The following is a 22,179-nucleotide window of genomic DNA, read 5'->3' as shown; positions in this document are numbered from 1 at the left end:
GACCCACTGCCCACCCCAGGGAAGCCCAGCTTCGTCCTGAGCAGCGGGCCACATATGGGCTTCCAAGGGAGAGGTGTCCTCTCCTTTCCAACCAGCTGTTGCAGGGCGCCTTTGGGACTGCTCACAGGACGGGTGCTTTCCCAGGTGACCATCAGATTTGCTTTCTTATCAGACCCACGGTATGAACTCAGGGGCCCTGGGTGCTTTGCCTTCTCTCAGTCCTTTCCTTCATAAAAGATAAAGTAAAAAATATATATGACTATGTCAGTATAAAGATAAATATGATCCAGGCTGCCTTCGGTGTTATATATTCATTATCATTATATTCATGTTTCCTTTTGATTTTAAAAGAAATGAAAACATTTCCATGAGCCTTATCTCTCTGCCTGCAGGGAACATTCGCCCTGTAAAAAGGAGAGCCCTTTGTGTGAAGAGTTGAATTGGGAGTTTCAGACAAAGATGCAAGTTAGCCAAGATTGAGTAAAACTATATAGTCTGTTGACTACAGCAAGTTTCTGGTAAACTGAAAGTTCATTACCATAAATGTACTACCAAGTCAACCAGATATTTATTAACCAGATATTTTAAGTACAATTTTCTATTTATTAACTACCTACTACTTTACGTGCCTGGCACAGTGCTAAACTCCGAAGACTACAAGACACAGCGTTCAGTCTTTAAAGGTCTCTACATCTATGAGGAAGGGCTTGAAATAGGAAAAAACTAATCTCAGACAGGAAATGAGTAGACAAAGAATTGAGGTAGTTCTGGTGATGGGGAGAGCCCTGCCCTGGTGGTGTTAACCATGAAGGAAGGCAGTTGAGATCAGCATAGATCAGTGTAGAGAGGGGGTAGTCTTTCCAGGATTTTCATTCAATTTAAAATTTTTTTTAGTTTTGTACTGGGGTATAACCAATTAACAATGTTATGATAGTTTCAGGTGAACAGTAAAGGGACTTAGCCATACGTAAACATATATCCATTCTCCCCCAAACTCCCCTCCCATCCAGGCTGCCACATAATCATTCAATTTTTTTTTTATTTTATAAAAGAAATAGTCAAAGAGTTAATAGTCTCACGAGGATGGGGGCTGGGGGGGATGGCAGGCTGAAGGACAGATGGCCTGGCAGGTTGTGTGGAGCAACCTGTGAGATGAGTCTGGAAGGGAGGTTGGGGCTCCATCACCAAGCATATCTATTGCTCTATTAAGGAGTCTGTATGGGTCCTAGCAAACAGCCACTTCGGAAGGCTTTAAAGAAGATCCAATCTTAATGAAAGTCACTTTTTAGAAATATTGATCACTAGAAAGCTAGAGGATAAGTTGGTTGGAGGATAGCCTAAAAGTCGAATGGCCAGTTAGGAGGCTAATGCGATAGTTCAGGCAAGGGAAGGTGATGAGGAATGAGAGGCAAGTCCCCACCAGTCAGTGCAGTACAGCAGGAACAACCAGTGTCTCCCAAACACTTCTTTATCACCGTGCTTTCTAGATCAAAAATGTTTGCTCCTTGTCAGAGTCAATGATGGTAGGGTCTAATCTCTCCCCTGCCCCCTACCAAGATGCTGGCCACGCAAAGAGGCTTTCACACTTTGTGGCTCCAATGTTTCAAGCTAGTAATGAAACTCAACCTAGAATGACAGATTTAAACTTGGCAAGCACTTTGGAGACCATTTGTCCTGTGGTTTCCAAGGTTTTTTCTACAGTAGAATTCTTTATTCAAGTGAGATTTACATAGAACACCAAACTAAAACTGCTACAGGTGGAAGTGAGGAAGTTCACTGGGAGAGGCACCCCACCTCCTCATCTTCCGCTCAACCCTCTCAGCAGTCACCAAGGTGCCATCTGATCACATTAAGCCTTATCATTTTAAAGAAAATGAAAACTGGAACAGTTTAAGTCCCCTGCCCGAGGCCACACGTGGATTCACAGTGGAGGGTAGATGAACATAGACCCCAGAGCCGGCACCGCCACCTCCTCTGTGACCTTGTGCGGGTGACTCAGCCTCTCAGTTTCCTCATCAGGAAACTGGATGTGAGCAGAGTTGTTGTGAGGATTAAATATTAACACATAATATAACACATAATGTAATATATAATGTAATACGTAACAATAGATACAAAGCACACGGGCAGTATATACTCCACAGTCAGTTCTATACTCCAAAACCACGCCTGTGTGAGAACTTAGGCCTTTTTCATTATCAATACCAACGTCATTGTTTCTGTACATCAGACAGTGAAGATAAGCACTACACATCGTTTTTCTGTTTCTAGTGGCACTTTGTGTCAGGACTCCGGATAGCTCAGCGTCAGGAGAACGCCTTTGCCATTGTCAATGCTGGGATGAGTGTGAAGTTTGAGGATGGCACAGATACCATCAAGGAACTTCAGATGTTCTACGGAAGTGTTGGCCCCACTGTTGTCTCTGCAAGCAAAACCTGCCAGCAGCTCATTGGGAGGTACGTCATAACACATCTGAAACATGAAACCCAGGCCTTGCCATTTTAATATTTTAATGAAAATAGCACTTGGAAAATTTTTTCTGATTATAATGTACATACTAGTGTATATATATATATATAAATATATATATACACGTGCATATAATGTGTTGAAAATTTAATCACTGCAGAAAAGTACAAAGAAAATAAAAATCACCCAAAACCCAACCATCTTCAAGATACGATTCTTTTGTTGTAGTTTCTATAATAATAATTCACAAATTAAGATAATCTAAGTAGATAGTATCTCCAAAATTCCACTTCGAATTAACCTGAAAAATAAGTAAATGTTTCTAATACTGTGTCCTAAGACAACTGAAAATGTCCTTAAAGAGATGGAAGAAGATGAAATAGTCCAAAAGATGAATTGGCCATTCTCCTGTCATTTGCATTATTTCTAGCATTTGGATAGCAAGTTTTTGAAGTTCTTCTAACCAGTTATTTTACAGTAATTTTCATCCACCCATCATGTTTTTTGTCAACAATTAGAACTTAATGCACAATGGCACCCCACTCCAATACTCTTGCCTGGAAAATCCCATGGACGGAGGAGCCTGGTAGGCTACAGTCCATGGGGTCGCTAAGAGTCGGACACGACTGAGTGACTTCACTTTCACTTTTCACTTTCATGCATTGGAGAAGGAAATGGCAACCCACTCCAGTGTTCTTGCCTGGAGAATCCCAGGGACGGGGGAGCCTGGTGGGCTGCCATCTTTGGGGTTGCACGGAGTCAAACATGACTGACGCAACTTAGCAGCAGCAGCAGCAGTAGCAGAACTTAATGCAAGTTTTTTCTGATACTGAAATAACTAAAATAAGTGTTCTCAAAACACTTATATAGTAACTTTCAGTCATGAAAAATGTTGCAAGTATCATCAATAATTCAGTCATTTACTAGTCTTTAGTCAGGAAGATCCCCTAGAAGAGGAAATGACAACCCACTCCAGTATTCTTGCCTGGAAAATTCCATGGACAGAGGAGCTTGTGGGCTATAGTCCATGGCATCACAAAGAGTCAAACACAATTGAGCAACCGAGCATGCATGCACCTGTGCCGGTGTGGTGCAGTTGTTGGAGACACAGCCATGAACAAAACAAAGTCCCAGATCATGGGAAGCTTGATTTGAGTACTTTTTTCATCCAAGCTATTTGAGGTAAATCAACATTCCAGGCCATGACATTAAAAATAATAAAAACAATCTGATTAAAAAATAAGCAGAGGATTTGAATGGACATTTTTCCAAAGAAGACATACAGGTGGCCAACAAGCGTATGAAAAGATACTCAACATCACTAATCACAATGCAAGTCAAAACCACCATGAGCTATCATCTCACATGTTAGAATGAGTATTATAGGAAAGACAAGAAATAACACGAGTGGAGAATAGGAAACCCTTATGCACTGTTGGTGGGAATACAAATTGGTGCAGCCACTGTAGAAAACAGTATAGATGTTCCTCAAAAAATTAAAAATAGGACTACCATATGATCCTACAGAGAAAATGGAAACATCTACTCAAAAGACATAGGCAATTCCATGTGGCTTGCAGCATTATTTACAATAGCCGAGATAATGGCAGCAACCTAAGTGGTCAATGATGATCAATGTATAAAGGAGATATATATATATATATATAATGGAACATTATTCCATTATAATAAAAGAAGGGAACCTTGCCATCTGTGGCAACACAGATGGATTTTGAGGGCATTATGCTAAGTATGATGCAGAGAAAAACAAATACTGTACAATCTTATATGTGGAATCTAAAGCAAAGCAAAAACTGAGCTTGTAGATACAGAGAACAGTTTGGTGGCTGCATAGATGTGGTGGGGTGGAGGATGGAGTGCAAAATGGATGGAGGGGGTTAAAAAAGTACACATTTCTAGTTATAAAATAAATGTCATTGGGATGTGATGTACAGCATGGTAACTATACCTAATAATACTATATTGTATATTTGAAAATTGCTAAAAACAAAACTAGATCTTAAATGTTCTTGTCCCAAGAAAAAAAATTAGTAACAACGTATGGTGACGAATATTAACTAAACTTATTGTGGTGATAATTTCACAATACATACAAGTATCAAATCATTACATTGTACCCCTGAGACTAATATAATGTCATGTCAATTACACCTCAATTAAAAATTAAAAAATTTTCAATAATATTTTTGAAAGGAGGACTTTGTAAGAAAATTTGGGAGCCACTGCCTTGGATTCTAAAGAAAGCTAGTGAGGGATTTGAGAGTATTTTGTGTAGACTTCAAAGACGGATACATACTGCTCTCCATCTTTTCGTACTCTGCTGGATTAGTGTTGGTCTCTGTCTCTTCTGTGAAATGTTCACACTCTTTCCTGCTAGGCAGTGGAATGACCAGATGCTGAGTGATGCTTGCCGATTGGTCCTGGATGAGATTTACATCCCTCCAGACGCTGAAGGTGGCATGGTAGAGTATAGGCGAACCCTCATCATCAGCTTACTCTTCAAATTCTACCTCAAAGTGAGGCGAGGGCTGAATAAAATGGTAAGGACTACTTCTCTGGGTCTCTAGGCCCCTTGGCCTTCTGGACGTGAGCCTGCACACGAAGGGCCTCCACGGCCTGGTTTTAGTAATACATAGAGGGTGTCGAGGGTGGGGCCTTCAGGTGGTGCTTCCCTGCCTCCAACAGCTTCCTCCTGGCCCTTTTAGTTTCTCTCCTTCCCTTGCTCTCCTTCACTCCTGAGCTGAGAAGGGGATGATGACCTTGTTATTCCATTTGCTTTATAATTTGTATGACAGATGCTAATACGCAATGTCAAGTTGGTTTATAGTATTGAAGAATCTTCAGTGAGTAAACTATGATCTTTTCCTTAAAATAAGACCTATTTTAATATTTTAAAAATATGAATAAGACAAAAAGGAAGAGAAAATCATCTATAATACCATTATTAGTATTTTATTATGTACTTCTTCAAACAACTGTGCTACCCCAGGGAATTCAAAGCTCAGGGCTCTCTCCCAGCAGAACTGGTATCTGATATCTGAAAGAATAAATATGATAACCTATTTCTGACATGTGTTTTTCCAAGCTAGTCACTCAGAATGTAAGTTAAACGTGAAATAATCTTCTTTTCAGGACTCCCACAAGTTTCCTGATATCCCAGAAAAGTTCGTGAGTGCTCTAGAAGATTTCCCTATAGAAACACCCCAAGGAATTCAGATGTTCCAGGTTGGTGGCTGGGGGGTTTTGCTTTTTAATATGTCTGCGATGTAAGTGTATGCCACTATGCATATATCTTCTTTCTTTTCAATAACTTACTTTTATTACTTGTACAGACAAAGTCTGCTAAAGCCAGTTGATGTTACCCATTGTCGCCCATGCATGGCTTTCTTGGTTTAGCTTCTATGCTTTTACTAAAGGCTACACAAAGAGTTAGATTCTGTATCTCCTTTCCCTACTATTTTCAGTTTTGCTGCTTAAAATTTTCTCCTTTTCTTGGCCAGTGTCTGTCCTTTCTTTAAAACCTGACTTAACATTTACTGCTTCACTCAGTCCTGTCCAAGTCTTTGTGACCCCATGGACTATACAGTCCATGGAATTCTCTAGGCCAGAGTACTGGAGTAGGTAGCCTTTCCGTTCTCCAGAGGATCTTCCCAACCCAGGTCTCCTGCATTGCAGGTGGATTCTTTATCAGCTGAGCCACACGGGAAGCCCAAGAATACTGGAGTGGGTAGCCTATCCCTTTTCCAGAGGATCTTCCCATCCCAGGAATCGAACTGGGGTCTCCTGTACTGCAGGCAAATTCTTTACCAACTGAGTTATGAGGGAAGCCCCTGCTTTCTTATGATCACCCTAAATCTCCCAGAAACTTGTGTATATTTCTTGCACCAAATTAGTTGATGTCAACTGTTCTTTATTGCTATACAAAGTTGATCACATTATGTTAATGTGTTACTATGTATTCTGATACTTCAACAAGGTTGTAGAGTCTTTGAGGGCAAATAAAAAAAAGTCTTCCTTTCTTGGGGTGAGGGAGTGGTTGTAATCAGAATTTATTCTTTACTGTATGGATCTTTATTAATGTTGACTCCCAGATATGGATACCCAATTGCCTATAGTTTTTTTTTTACTTTGGGATAAGCCAAGATATATCAGACCCAAGTTTCAGTGCTTGAGGACATCTGGCAATAAAATAACTTGCTTTGTTCGTGAACAGTGCGTGGATCCCTACCAACCCCTACAAGATCCAGTTGGCCACCCAGTCATGCACCAGTCAGCCATTAAACACACCACAGGGGAAGCTGTGTTTGTTGATGACATGCCCCCCATCTCCCAAGAACTCTTCCTGGCTGTAGTCACCAGCACCAGAGCTCATGCAAAGATCATGTAAGAAAATAAAACATCCCTATATGTTACTGGAATGCATTCACAATTTCATATTAGAATTGAGAATTTATTATATATTTGGGTCAATTAAGAATAATTTCCTCTTCTGGATGGGAATCAGTCATTTTTTAAATATAGTTAAGAAAAAAAAAATCTATGGCCAAAAGTAAGAACACCTACTAATTGCTGGCACTTTCCACGTGGAATACTGCCCATGACTTGTTATGAGGCCACCAATTTTTCCTGGTGTTTGAGGAATCACTTATGTTACCCTGAGCTTACCTCTGTAACTTCAGTGTGTGCTTTCAAATTTTCCTTCCTAGATTAATTGATGCTTCAGCAGCCCTGGCCCTTCCTGGTGTTGTTGATGTGATAACAGCAGAGGACGTTCCAGGAGAAAATAACTATCAGGGAGAGATTTTCTACGCACAAAATGAGGTGTGTGATTTGTGCGCCGCTTCTCATTCAAATGCTTTGCCGGAAATGCCAAAATGATGATTGGTCATGGGTCCATGTTCACATCACAAAGACCTGCAGGGAGCCAGTGACTCCCCCTCAAATTCTCTCTTGAAAAGTGGACCCTTTTGAGATTCTGTTAAAAGCCATAAGCCTTCTCAGGCAAGGCTTCTAAAAAAAACCATCCAGTGGTAGAGGCAATACAGAACACAGGACATTAAAGGAGCCAACATTATTTCAGGACAACTGGATTACTGGCTGTGATATGGGAGTGGGAAGGAATGTGGCTGAAGACAGTCACAGGCCAGGTCCTCAAATTCTGCCTCCAACATATGTATCCCCTGAACCCCACTCAAGTTACTGTTTTAGAAAATAATACAACATGTGGCTTTTCGGCAGGTAATCTGCGTGGGTCAGATCGTCTGCACTGTGGCTGCTGATACCTATGCTCATGCAAAAGAGGCTGCTAAAAAAGTGAGGATTGTTTATGAAGACCTAGAGCCCAGGATTATAACAATAGAGGTACGCAGGCCATTCCATGGCTTCTAGAATGACTAGGGTGGTATAATTTTGACAGAATTCAACCCATGGGGTCACAAAACAATATAGGGCTCACCTATACTGGGTTTAGAGTTGTCCATAGTTTTAGAGAGAAGGCTCCAGCAATCTGCACCTCGAAACATAACACTGAGAATTTTCCTGCCTGGAGCTCCCTCCCTTCTTGTGTCCAAAATCCTCCCTTGATCTCTTGCTAAGGCATGGCCACAGAATATAGATAAGGGTTACCAGGGGGATGTTCTACGACCTCACATGCAAAACTAGTCAGTGCGGAAATCCAGAGCGTGTGAAACTCACAACAGTTGTAACATTTACTAAATTACAGCTTGGGTCCTCTGTCTCCCTGCCCACTTCCTGCTTAAACGCAAGCCCTGGATATGGCACTCTGACTCACAGTCTGACTCTGTTGTCTCAGTTCAGTTCAGTTCAGTCGCTCAGTCGTGTCCAACTCTTTGCGACCCCATGAATCGCAGCACGCCAGGCCTCCCTGTCCATCACCAACTCCCAGACTTCACTCAGACTCATATCCATCGAGTCAGTGATGCCATCCAGCCATCTCATCCTCGGTCGTCCCCTTCTCCTCCTGCCTCCAATCCCTCCCAGCATCAGAGTCTTTTCCAGTGAGTCAACTCTTTGCATGAGGTGGCCAAAGTACTGGAGTTTCAGCTTTAGCATCATTGCTTCCAAAGAAATCCCAGGGCTGATCTCCTTCAGAATGGACTGGTTGGATCTCCTTGCAGTCCAAGGGACTCTCAAGAGTCTTCTCCAACACCACAGGTCAAAAGCATTAATTCTTCAGCGCTCAGCCTTCTTCACAGTCCAACTCTCACATCCGTACATGACCACAGGAAAAACCATAGCCTTGACTAGATGGACCTTAGTCGGCAAAGTAATGTCTCTGCTTTTGAACATACTATCTAGGTTGGTCATAACTTTTCTTCCAAGGAGTAAGCGTCTTTTAATTTCATAGCTGCAATCACCATCTGCAGTGATTTTGGAGCCCCCAAAACTAAAGTCTGACACTGTTTCCACTGTTTCCCCATCTATTTCCCATGAAGTGATGGGTCTAGTGGGACCTTAATAGCAATGAAAGCTTTGACAAGTTGTTTCAACTCCTCATACCTCAGTTTCCTCAACTGTAAAATGGGAACCATGAAAGTACCTACACCAAAAGGTCACTGTGAGGTTTAAATGGAAGAATTCAAATGCCTGGAACAGCACGTGGGACGTGGGATCCATTCAATAAGTGGTAGCTGTCGTTTTGTTTTAGCTGGTTTTGTTAACGAGGACAAGAACATATTCTCGTGCTTTATAAGCCCAGTACCTAGTGAAGCACTAAATGCATAGTAAGTGCTCAGTAAAGACGTGTGATGGAAGGATAGATGAGTCCATAGCAATGTGAATCCCAGCCAATGGGATGCAGTCTTCATCATTTTCTGTGCTTCCCTTCTATTCTTCCCAGTGGTTACCGAGGTCAGGTATTTCCCAATTATCCTCTGAATTGCCTCTTCATTCTGTCCCTTTCCTTCTATTCTCATTTTGTCTCCCATCTCACGGTTTGGCCAGATCCTCATCACCCGTTGTCAGATTAATTATCATAACTGCTTTAAAAGGAGTTTTGTATTCTATTTCAACCTATCTGTCCATCACATTAACTTTCTAAGCCTCAAAGTTCATCAGATCACTTCTTCCATACAGCAACACCCCCTTAGATGAGGTTCTTAGTATAGAACTCAGGATCTTTTTGCCGGGGTGGTGGGGGGGGCGCTCTTTGGGTCTTCACTGCTGTGCACAAGCTTTCTCTGGTTGTGGGGAACAGGGGCTACTCTCGCTGCAGAGCACAGGCTCTAGGGCATGCAGGCTTCAGTAGCTGCAGTGCCTGGGCTCAGTCACTGCAGCCATGTGGGCTCAGTAGCTGTGGTGCATGGGCTCAGTTGCCCTGTGGCTTGTGGAATCTGCCCAGATCAGGGATTGAATCCTTGTCCCCTGCATTGGCAGGCAGTCTCCCAACCACTGGACCACCAGGTTAAGTCCTCAGGATCTTTCTTAATCCAACCTCAAGGCACTTTTCAGCCCAACCTACTATTTCTTGATAGAAAATCTCCACCCTTCCAGTTGGCTTGTTCTCATTTTGGCCCCTCAGCTTGGTTTCAACTTCAAACTATTGCTTTATGAGGTGCTTTTGACTGTAAATGATTCTCCCTCTCTTCTCTAGCTGTTCTAATCCCATTCAATTCAGCACCTAACTTTCATCACCTACACAAGGTCACCCTTGAGCATTCCTGGCCCCATCAACCTCCTCCTCTTGTCCTCTCTTTACTCTGTTATTTGCCCCCCTCACCACAAAGTTGGCACCTTAACACCAAACTGCGCTGGGCCCTCATTCAGCTGTCTAGGGTAGGGCCGTATTGTATATATCTATTCTTGTCTCGCCCCTCAGCTCTTCCTCAGAGCCCTGAACAAAACTAAGGCAATGCCAATGCCAGTAATCCATTTCAACTCAACATCAGTTGTCTCTCCTTACTGCTTAGATTGTCTTGGTGTGTGAAGATCTGATTGAGCAGGAGCTTGGGGTTTTGATGGGGGGTGAACAGCTTTTAGAATACTTAATTTTGGTTTGTTATTTCCCCTGCAGCAAGCCCTAGAGCATAATTCATTTCTTTCTGCTGAGAAAAAAATTGAGCAAGGAAATGTAGAGCAAGCCTTTAAAAACGTTGACCAAATCATTGAAGGTAAGTGACCTTGAGCCAAAAAGGTAAAGCCTCTGCAGTTGAAGACTTAATTCAGTCATCTGGCTTGAGAAATACTAGAGGTCTCAGGCAGAGCTTCTCAACCCTAGTGTGATTTTTGAATCACAATTTTAAATGCACAAATAATAAATTTACTAAGCTTGATGAAATTTTACATATGTATAAGTCTATAGATAGGATGGTTAGGTAACATCTCCAACTCAGTGGACATGAATCTGAGCAAACTCCGGGAGACAGTGAAGGACAGGGAAGCCTGGCGTGCTGCAGTCCCTGGGGTCACAAAGAATTGGACACAACTTAGCGACCAAATAAGAACAATAGGCCTATGTAAATACTACCCACACCAAGATATCGAATATTTCTAGCACCCTGAAAGCTTCCTTGTGCCCCTTCTCAGTTAGTAAACCTCCCAAAGATTTTTGTTTTAATTTTACTTATTTGGCTGTGCTGAGTCTTTGTTGCTGGGCAAGGCTTTCTCTAGTTGGAGTGTGCAGGCTTCTCTTATTGAAGAGCATGGGTTCTAAGGCTCTCAGCCCTCAGTTGTTGTGGCATATGGGCTTAGTTGCTCCTCAGTACATGGAATCTTCCCAAACCAGGGATCAAACCAGTGCTGCCTGAATTGGCAGGTAGATTCTTAACCACTGGACCACCAAGAAAGTCCCCAAAGATTTTATTCTAACCTTTACCACTGTAGATTAGTTAGTTTTACCTCTTTTGAACTTCACATAAATGGAACCTTACAGTATAACTTCTTTTGTGCCTACTTCTTTTATTCAATATTGTGTATGGAGGGCTCATCCATGTTGTTGCATAGATCCATAATTCTTTTTCATTATTTAGGAGTATTTCATGGTATAAATATTTATATATCCATTATATCTGTAATTATACCCATAATTTATTTATCTATTCTACTATTGATATGCATTTGAGTTTTTTCAACTTGGGGCTTTTATGAATAGTTCCTGTAAACACTGTTATTATACATGCCTTGTGGTGAGCATAAGCACTCATTTTCAATAGAATATACTCAGCAGTAGAAATACCAAATAATAGTGTTTTAATATGTTTTACTTTCAGTTAATGCCAAACATTAAAAAATGTTTTTCCTATTTTATTCCTAATAACAATTGTAAAAGTTCCATTGTTTGTTTATTATTATCAGTCTTTTTAGTTTAGTTCTTGTACACCCTTCTTAATATTTCTTTCTAGTACTTGATACTTTATAATGCTATTGTAAATTATATTTTTATTTAATTTTCTACTTATTTATGTCTAATATATAAAGACAGTTGGTTTTTGTATATTGATCTTATAGCCAGGAGTTTCACTAAATTCCCTCACTATTTTAATAGTCTTACAGAGTCTCTTGAATTTTCTGTGTATAAAGTTGTATCTTAACAGTTTTATTTATCTTTCCTAATCTTGATAATATATTGTTTGCTTGTTTTGAATTGCTGCACTGGGTAAGACTTAGTACAGTTTCTTAAAATACAAATATACAAATCCCACCTCAGACTTGTGAAATAAGAACCTTGGAGTATAAGATCAGAGCATCAATATTTTATAAAGGATCTCCATGTGGGTGAGTCTAATTTGTCGCCAGAGTTGAAAGCTGTAGTTGTCTTTATTAAGAGAATTGCTACAAGTCTTAAGTAAGAGAAAATAGTAATTTTACAGTAATTTTTACAATCTGTTCAGTTCAGTTCAGTTCAGTTCAGTCACTCAGTCGTGTCCAACTCTTTGCAACCCCATGAATCGCAGCACGCCAGGCCTCCCTGTCCATCACCAACTCCCAGAGTTCATTCAAACTCACGTTCATCGAATCAGTGATGCCATCCAGCCATCTCATCCTCTGCCGTCCCCTTCTCCTCCTGCCCCAATCCCTCCCAGCATCAGAGTCTTTTCCAGTGAGTCAACTCTTCTCATGAGGTGGCCAAAGTACTGGAGTTTCAGCTTTAGCATCATTCCTTCCAAAGAAATCCCAGGGCTGATCTCCTTCAGAATGGACTGGTTGGATTTCCTTGCAGTCCAAGGGACTCTCAAGAGTCTTCTCCAACACCACAGTTCAAAAGCATCAATTCTTCAGCGCTCAGCCTTCTTCACAGTCCAACTCTCACATCCATACATGACCACTGGAAAAACCATAGCCTTGACTAGACGGACTTTAGTCAGCAAAGTAATGTCTCTGCTTTTGAATATGCTATCTAGGTTGGTCATAACTTTTCTGTTACCTACTTCTAAATAAGTGGAATGGTGAGTGCTATATTTTTTACTGAAATGCCTTCAGAATACTTGTTTCCCAGCATCATTCTGTTTAAGCAGAAAATGTAGACTGATTCCCAATCATAAAAGCAATTTACTACCTCAGAAGAATAGTTAAATACAAGCAGGAAAGCTAAGAAAGATGCTCAGAGATTTGACAGCATCTTGTGTCAAACATTCATTAATTCCATAATAGATTTTATAGAAGAAACTAAATGAGATTTCACAAAGACTATAAATTTGGGCTAAAGGGGATTTAGTTATGATAATAATATCAGTTAACATTTGTCAGGTACTCACTGTGCCAGGCACCATGACACACATGTGTTTTATGTTATTTAATCCTGACAACCCTAGGAAATGAGTAGTAGTATTATTAAGTCTGTTGTAAGTTCCTAAGTATTACTGCTTTCTATTTAATATGTAAGTAGAACACTGCTAAGAAAGAACATATCAGTAGATGCATTTTACAGATGATGAAACTGAGGCTTTGAAAAGTTAAGTAACTGGTTGAGATCTCATAACCAGTTAGCAGTAGAACCAGAACTGGAGCCCAGAATTGGCTGAGCCCTAGACCCTTGTTGTTAACCATAGTAGTATAATTTCTTTAGATTTCTATTCTCACTGAGGATAACAGAATGACAAGATCCTAGCTAGCTATTTGTCATTCAGGATTCTGGCCATTGTGGGAGTTCAAGTGGGAAGTTTGAAAGACAAAGGGAATTTAAAATATGGGCAGAAACGACGAAGAATTGGAGCAGACTCTTGAGAGTCCCTTGGACTACAAGGAGATCAAACCAGTCAATCCTAAAGGAAGTCAACCCTGAATATTCATTGGAAGGACTGATGCTGAAGGTGAAGCTCCCATACTTTGGCCACCTGATGCAAAGAGCTGACTCATTGGAAAAGACCCTGATGCTGGGAAAGACTGAGGGCAAGAGGAAAAGGGGGCAACAGAAGATGAGATGGTTGGATGACTTCACCGATTCAAAGGACATGAATCTGAGCAAACTCCAGGAGACAGTGAAGGAAGGGAAGCCTGGGCTGCTCCAGTCCATGCGGTCTCAAAGAGTTGGACACGACTGAGCAACTGAACAACAACACAACTAGGAGTTATTGAGAATATAATGTCTTGTAATAATTAAGAGCATGGATCCTGGGGTCAGGTTGCCTGGATTTGGATCCCAGCTCTGCTCTTTACTAGCTGTGTGACCTTGGGAAGCTTACTTAACCTTTCTATGTCTCAAGTTCCTAATAATACCTGCCTCATAGGATTGGTACGGAGATTGCATAAATTTATTATCTATAAAGTTCTAGGCCTCAGAATTATATCTATCATATGTAAAAACTATTTAATTATTAAATAAATTTTAATTTAGATTAAAATCAGTATATACACGCTGAAAGCAAACTTTTTTTGTAGGGGAAAGGGTGCCTTTTTACATGACTCACATTCTGTCATCCCAAGAAGTAATTCAAGAAATCCTTTGTTTTCTGGCAAAGCAGTTCACTTATTTTTACTGCACAGGGTTCTTTTGGTTAGTTTTAAATTAAAAATACTACCTCTCAAATACTTAACTAAGGGCTAAATGTGTCTCTAGTACAACCTACAAAATAATAAGCATGAGGAACTTATTTACAAAACAGATACAGATTCACAAACTTAGAAAACAAACATGGTTGCCAGGAGGGAAGGATGGGGAGAAGAGATAGTTAGGGAGTTTTAGATGGACATGTACACACTGCTATATTTAAAATGGATAACCAACAAGGACCTATGGTATAGCACAGGAAAGTCTCCTCAATGTTATGTGGCAGCCTGGATGGGAGGAGAGTTTGGGGGATAGCAGATACATGTATATGTATGATCCCTTTGCTGTTCACCTGAAACCATCACAACATTGTTAATTGGCTATACTCCAATATGAAATAAAAGGTTTAAAAATAATAATAATAAGGATGTACTGAACAAGCCAAAAATCTCAGCTAAATCAACAAGAGCAGGCTGGTTTTAAGGTAAGGATCAACCTACTTACCCTCTTTGTGACCCAATAATCCTGACATCACCTAATTAGGGTACATACTATTATTACCTCCAATTTTCCAGATGAGGAGATGAGAATTTACTAATTTGGCCAAACTCACTGAGCAAGAATATAACAGACCTAAGATATGTGGTCATATCGGCCTGTGTACTCAAGTCCAACACATCCCAGATCTCACCACCCACTGGACAGGCCAAGAGAGGGGAATGAGCCAGCCAGAGTCAGGCAGCTGGTGAGGCACAATGAAGATTAATGAGAAAATGTGGTTTAACCAAATGATGCAAAGTCAAACTATAAACTGAAGCCACTTTCTTTACAAAGTAAACACCACCAAGAGCCCCCAAGTTGGAACTTTCAAGTAAACCTTGTCCTGTGTTTATGCTTTATAGGTAAGGTCCACGTGGAAGGACAGGAACATTTTTACATGGAAACACAAACTATCTTGGCTATCCCCCAAGAGGAAGATAAAGAAATGGTGCTACACCTTGGAACACAGTTTCAGACCCATGTGCAGGTAACAGAGTGTTTTTGGAAAATGAGACTCCAAATGGCTGTGTGACAGAGGCCCTTACAACCAGGCTTTCCCCTCTAGCGGCCTTCTGATGCCTGCACTCACTGCACACTTGCTATTAGCAGAAGTCCAGAATGAAGGAAATGGGGCAGATGTTTCCCTTAAAGGGCAGACCTCTCAGAGACCTGAAAATTGTGCCGCCTTCCCACAACAGAGAGCAGAGTCCCTCTTTCCCTTCTAACAACTCAGGGTGTAAAACCTAATCTCAGGGAGGACAAATGTAAACACTGCATTTACATTTCCCTTTGTGGTTCTTCTGAGTTGCATCTCAGTGTGAATGTTTTTATAAATCGGTGGCATACGGGTAAAGTGATTGCATCTTCAAGACATTTTCAGCCCAGCGCAGCAGCGTGTGGATTCCAATCCTGTCCTGGTGGTTGAGATTTAACCTCACCGAGGCAAGTAAAGAAAATCCTCTGACATTCCCCTCTTCTGAAACGTGGAGCTATAGGTCCTAAAGTAGTGGCAGGCGCAGGGGATGCTTGGCCAGTTCTTCTGGGAGAGGGAGTATTGACAACCTCAGTGAAGGAAGGAGCTGGGGGCTTCCTGGTGGAGCACAGAGAGTTGGTAGCTTGAGGTCTTGAAGGACGGCCAGCCTCAGTAGGTGGAAGAAGCTCCCAGTTGCCATTCGAGGAAATAAACATGTATAACAGAACTAGCAAAACAGTCTATCAACAGATATTTAATCCAGAGCCCTTGAGAAGATGCTGATGCTGAGCTGGGATGTAGCTGTGGCCTCCACTGTTGCAAATTTTGGAGTGGACAGAGATGGAAATATAGGCTTTGATGCTAATCTGCTACATGATCTCTAACAAGCAGCTGGACATCAATATCTTCTGTAAACTGAGGAATTTGATAAAAAATCACCCCTGAGATCTCTTTTGGAAGACCGTATGTGGCTCTGGGGTCCAGAGGAATAATATGCATGTCCCAAGATCTATAGTTATTTCCCATCAACATCTTCTGAGGTGCAATCAGTCATGACAGCAGGCATTTTCCAGGGATAATGGGGGCACTGGGTACTCACAGCCTAAAGCCCATAACCTGGGCAGCATCAAAGACAGACCCAGTAAAGAGTTTGAATAGATATTTCTCCAAAGAAAGTCTATGAATGACTAAAAAGCACATGAAAAGATGCTCATGCGTGCCCAAATATTAAGTCGCTTCAGTCATGTCCTACTTTGTGCAACCCACCAGGCTCCTTGGGTTCAATTCCTGGTTGGGAAACTAAGATCCCACAAGCCTCATGTGTGTGTGTGTGTGTGTGTGTAAGTCACTTCAGTCATGTCCAACTCTTTGCAAACCTATGGACTGTAGCTCACAAGGTGCCTCTGTCCATGGGATTCTCCAGGCAAGAATATTGGAATGGGTTGCCATACCCTTCTCCAGGGGATCTTCCTGACCCAGGGCTTGAACCTGCATCTCTTAACATCTCCTGCATTGGCAGGCTGGTTTTTTACCACTGGTGCCACCTGGGAAGCTCAGCATCATTAAATCACTGTGTGTGTGTGCACAGTTGCTCAGTCGTGTCTGACTCTTTGTGACCCCATGGACTGTAGCCCACCAGGCTCCTCTGTCCATGGGGATTCACCAGGCTAGAATACTAGAGTGGGTTGCCATGCCCTTCTCCAGGGGATCTTCCCAACCCAGGGGTCAAACCTAGGTCTTCTGCATTGCAGGCAAATTCTTTACTGTCTGAGCCACCAGAGAAGCCCACTAGAAAAATGCAAATGAAAAACACAATAATAGCAGTTCACTAGACAAAGGACAAACAGTAACAAGTGAGAATGTGGAGAAATTAGAATATTTATTTCCAACAACAGAACATGAAAAATGGCAGAGCCACTTTGGAAACAGCTTGGCAGTTTCTCAAGATGTTAAAGATAGAGTGGTCATATAACCCAGCAATTTCACAACTAGGTATCTGTCCAATGTGGAGTTTCCAGGTGGCTCAGTGATAAAGAACCCACCTGCCAATGCAGGAGATGCGGGTTTGATCCCTGAGTCAGGAAGATCCCCTGGAGAAGGAAATGGCAACCCACTCCAGTATGTTTGCCTGGAAATTTTTCCAGGGACAGAGGAGCCTGGCTGTCTATAATCCATGAGGTCGCAAAAGAGTCGGACATGACTTAGCAACTAAACAACAACAAATATTTTCGTTAGGAGTGACTGCTTAATAGATATAAGTGTTCTTTGGAGATGCTTAAAATATTTTAAAATTAGATTACAAAGATGGTTGTATAATTATGTGAATGTTGTTTTTGCTCAATTACTGAATTTCTCTTACTAGACAGAGAGGAAGTACATGAGTGAGGAAATAAACCAGTAAGTTGCACTTATGTGACTCTGGGAATGTACCTCTTTCAGGAATACGTGGCTGCAGCACTAAACATCCCAAGGAACAGAATCGCCTGTCACACAAAAAGAGCTGGAGGAGCATTCGGGGGGAAAGTGAGCAAGCCTGCTCTGCTAGGAGCTGTCAGTGCCGTGGCTGCCAACAAGTAAGAGTTACAGTGGCTGCAGGGCAGATGCTACCTCTGTCCCTCCGGCCCCACACCCCAGCTTTCATCCCACTGATCTCGGCCCTTCATTTCCGAAGGGTATGGTTAACACGTGGGTGCAGGTGCAGAAACACTGGACCTAGCGCCAGAGGGCCTGGGTGTTAGCCCTGCTCTGCCCACTCATTCACAGGGTCATCTTGGGCAAGTCACCTTGGTTTCCTCACCAGTAAAGTGGCGAAAGTAATAGCCACCTGTTTCCCAATGTAGTTGTGTGAAATAAATGTAAGCACTATAAATTTTGACTCACTGCACAGATGTAACCTGGGGTTACTTTTATGAGTTGCATTGACTTTCATTCATTTAAATGTTTATATTTCAAATCATTAAAATAAATCAAGCTGAGGTTGGCTGAGTGGAGGGAGGGTCAAAATCCCAACCTAATGAGGGGCATGTTTTTTCATGAAATAAATCAGGTCTGTTGCTGCCTGGGAATGTTCTCTTAGCCTCTGCATGTTCTGGATGGAATAACCAGACTCCCGGAATAACCAAACTTCTGTGAATTAACCTTGTAACTACTAAATTTCACTAAGTATATTCAGGACAAACCTAACATACCCCTGGTTACTGCTCCGAAAAGAAAGACTATGAATGTTCCAGCTCTTTGGCACTTCCCAACAATAGAGAAGACTGTCCAGTAAGTACAGGTGTGTAGGCCTTGGGAGCACTCCCACAGAAGTGGGAGGAGTGTTCACCAGGCACTTTAAAAAGGAAGAGTCTGAATGCAGCCAGAAGAGGTTGACAAACGATCGGTTCTCAACCCTTTCAGCCTCCACATCCCACTTATAACAAATATATTATCCCCCTTTTAATGTCCCTAGATGAAATTCATAATAGTATAACCTGCTTACACATATAATTGCAAAATAATCATACAATTCCTTGATGTAATATAAAAAGAAATAAAAAGGAAGGAAACAACCAAATAATATGTTATTTCAATATCTGAATTCTCAGATGTGACTAAACCAAAATGATTACAGTAATAGGGGTTCTTATCTCACATTTTAATACCCCCACAGATTTTCAAAATGTTAAGGCCTTCAACTACCCCCAACCCCGCATTGAAAAACCACGAAACTGGATTATCTTAAGCCTTCTTTCTTTATTTCAATGCATCTCCCCCATCATGAAGCATCCAGCAGGTTAACAGAGTCATCTCTTACAGGACTGGCCGCCCCATACGGTTCATTCTGGAACGTGGTGATGACATGTTGATAACTGCTGGCCGCCACCCACTGCTTGGAAAATACAAAGTGAGTGACAGCAACAATTTCAGGGAAGTGCTTAAAACACTGTCCAGTGATAACCAACCTATAGAACAGACAAGTTACTAAGTTCTGTGCCACTTGAAAGGGACATGGGGATGCTGCCTAAAACTGATCAGAACTTCCTGTTGAGTTCATGGTCTACTTGGGCACCATCCTCGGTGTTCCTCTGGTGACTTTCACATCAAACCATGAGCAAAGCTGGGTATAGATCGACAGCTGTGATCAGACGTGTTTATGTACAGCATAGTCTGGTTGTAAAGGACTATTGAGAAAACGGTTTACTTGTTCTATCACTTTGCAGATTGGATTCATGAACAACGGGGTGATCAAAGCTGCTGATATTGAATATTATATCAATGGCGGATGCACTCCTGATGAGTCTGAGCTGGTAAATAGGAAATACACCTTTCCCATAAGTTACCATTGCACTGTTCTTCTTATGAATAATCATCATACAAATTAGAAAAAATTCTGTGAAGCATTTGAGGTAGAGATGTCATTTGGATAAGTGGTTTTGAATACTTGATAGATATGATGTTTTGTGTTGTTCTGCCTTAACTCAGGTGATGGAGTTTATGGTGCTGAGAAGTGAAAATGCATATTATATTCCTAATTTCCGGTGTCGAGGTAGACCTTGCAAAACAAATTTGCCATCCAACACTGCTTTCCGAGGATTTGGCTTCCCCCAGGCCATAGTGGTCGGTGAAGCTTATATAACTGCTGTGGCTTCTCAGTGTAACTTAACCCCCGAACAGGTAAGTCATCAGTCAGAACACCCTAACAAAATTCTGACATCGTTGGTTCAAATATATGTTGAATATCTATGTATATTAATAAATGATGTCAGCTTCTAGTCTTGAGGTGTCTGGTGCTAAAGAACCCATCTGCAGGGCAGGAGACATGGTTTCATTCCTGTGTACCAAGTCAATCATAAAACTTATTAACCAAAACAACAAACAGCACTTCTGATTTTGTGGATATGCACAAAATGCATAATATGCACTTCTGGTCTAGACCAGCTCAACTAGAGTTTTATAGTCTAAAACACAGTCTAAGCTGGCATGTTACATGGTCCTTGGGCTGATTAGTCTAGGGGATGTCCCAGCTGGGAAGGCTGTCTCTGCTTCAAGCAGTTTCTCACCCTTGAGGAGGCTAGCCCAGATCAGTTCTCAAGGTGGCTCAGAGAATGAGTAGCAAGAATGTGGCAAGCCCTAGTGCACGAACACTTTTCAAGTCTCTGCCTATATTGTCCCATTGGCCAAACAAGTCTCATGGCCAATCCCAGAGTTGGTATGAAGCATCCAAGGGCAGAATAGAGAAAGTGGAATATTATGGCCATGTATACAAGCATTCTAGCACAGTTCAAGATTTTGAGGAATTAATCTGAGAATGATTAAGAATAAGGAAAAACTGTGCATGAGTAAAAGGCTGTGGGATCAGGAGAATTTTGTCTCAGCACTAACAAATCTTGGGACAGGGTTCATAATAACAGTACCTACTATTGCTCACAGTGGTAAAGTTAACTGAGGAAATGCACTTAACCTACAACCTGGAGCACATGAAGTGTTCACTAGTGGTTTCTATTGTTATTATCATTAAGTTTATACATGTATGTTTGTATGTATCCATAGCCATTTCAATACTTGTTAGAAAGACTTTCTTCATATCAGGTATATTGCAGAAATGCTCACCTCACGTCAACAATAAACATATAGCCTTGAAATTCACTTTATTTCCCTGTCTTTCAGGTTAAAGAAATAAACATGTATAAGAGAACTAGCAGAACAGCCCATAAGCAGACATTTAATCCCGAGCCCTTGAGAAGATGCTGGGAAGAATGTCTGGAGAAGTCTTCCTTGTCTGCTAGGAAACTGGCTGCCGAGGAATTTAACAAAAAGAACCGCTGGAAGAAGAGGGGGCTTGCCGTGGTCCCCATGAAATTTACAGTTGGGATGCCCACAACCTTCTACAATCAGGTGAGATCAAGACGGGAGTCCCTGGCAGAGAGACATGATTGTCTCTCACAATCATGTGTGAGGAGGGATGGTCCCCTCCAGGGAAAAAAAGAAATGGGGCACTTTCCTATAGCAGGAAACACAGTGGATTTAGGCAAACGTTGGAAACCATAGGTATCGGAGCAGACCTGGGGCAATGCAGTCCCAGGGACCTTAGAAACAATCAACAGATAAAGTCCAGCTCAGGGGGTTAGGCCTTGGACTGGGCCCCGAAAGTGAATATTAGAGTATGGCATCAAATTTCAAATCCATGAGAGAACTGGGGGAAATAAGGATCCCTTTCTCTCTTTTCTAATTTCTCAGTGACCACAGTCATTTGAAAGTAAGAGATTTCAAAAACACATGAGAATAGAGCTCTCCTATCCGTACAGAACTTGGAATTCCTATATTGAGGCTCAGTGACTACTATGCCTCCTTTTTAATTTCATCTTAAACAGTTTTTCATAGATTTCTTATTTCTGATTTTTTTCTTTTGGCTTCTATTCCCATCAATCTCTGAAAAGAGACCCATACAAAGACAGGTGCCCTTACTGGTGTGAATGAGTTTTGGCCAAGCTCTCTTTCATTAAAACTGCCTTTAATATACACTCTCCCTCAGAATCTACTAACAAGGTAGAAAGGCAAGTAAGAAGGAGGGAGGGAAGGTCAGGAGGGTTTGGAGCAGATGTTCAGTCTTTCCCCCAGGTAGTATCTCTCAAGCCAGAATAACAGATCTCCTTTAAAGGAAAACAAACGTATTCTTGTGGACTCTCAATGGTTATTTTTTTTTTTATATTTTTAACTGTGTATAACCACAGAACAAAGAATAAGCTTCTTA

At 41.5% G+C, this 22,179-nt stretch overlaps 1 protein-coding gene across 1 annotated transcript in view; it reads left to right on the top strand.

Annotated features, from left to right (window-relative positions):
• Nucleotides 1-22,179, top strand: part of LOC120854641 (aldehyde oxidase 4-like) — a 68,433-nt gene that overhangs the window by 27,872 nt on the left and 18,382 nt on the right. The window contains exons 14-26 of the mRNA XM_040228842.1: nucleotides 2,272-2,456; nucleotides 4,868-5,030; nucleotides 5,623-5,715; nucleotides 6,704-6,873; nucleotides 7,197-7,311; nucleotides 7,729-7,851; nucleotides 10,523-10,619; nucleotides 15,337-15,461; nucleotides 17,886-18,019; nucleotides 19,245-19,332; nucleotides 19,649-19,735; nucleotides 19,911-20,102; nucleotides 21,096-21,323. Coding sequence (XP_040084776.1) covers nucleotides 2,272-2,456; nucleotides 4,868-5,030; nucleotides 5,623-5,715; nucleotides 6,704-6,873; nucleotides 7,197-7,311; nucleotides 7,729-7,851; nucleotides 10,523-10,619; nucleotides 15,337-15,461; nucleotides 17,886-18,019; nucleotides 19,245-19,332; nucleotides 19,649-19,735; nucleotides 19,911-20,102; nucleotides 21,096-21,323 — 1,800 coding nt within the window. The remainder of the gene's footprint in view (nucleotides 1-2,271; nucleotides 2,457-4,867; nucleotides 5,031-5,622; nucleotides 5,716-6,703; nucleotides 6,874-7,196; nucleotides 7,312-7,728; nucleotides 7,852-10,522; nucleotides 10,620-15,336; nucleotides 15,462-17,885; nucleotides 18,020-19,244; nucleotides 19,333-19,648; nucleotides 19,736-19,910; nucleotides 20,103-21,095; nucleotides 21,324-22,179) is intronic.

The sequence above is a fragment of the Oryx dammah genome, unplaced genomic scaffold (assembly GCF_014754425.2).
Source record: "Oryx dammah isolate SB20612 unplaced genomic scaffold, SCBI_Odam_1.1 HiC_scaffold_27, whole genome shotgun sequence".
In the NCBI taxonomy this organism is placed as follows: Eukaryota; Metazoa; Chordata; class Mammalia; order Artiodactyla; family Bovidae; genus Oryx; species Oryx dammah.
Note: the sequence above shows the minus strand (reverse complement) of the source record. Positions and strands in the feature narration are given on the sequence as shown.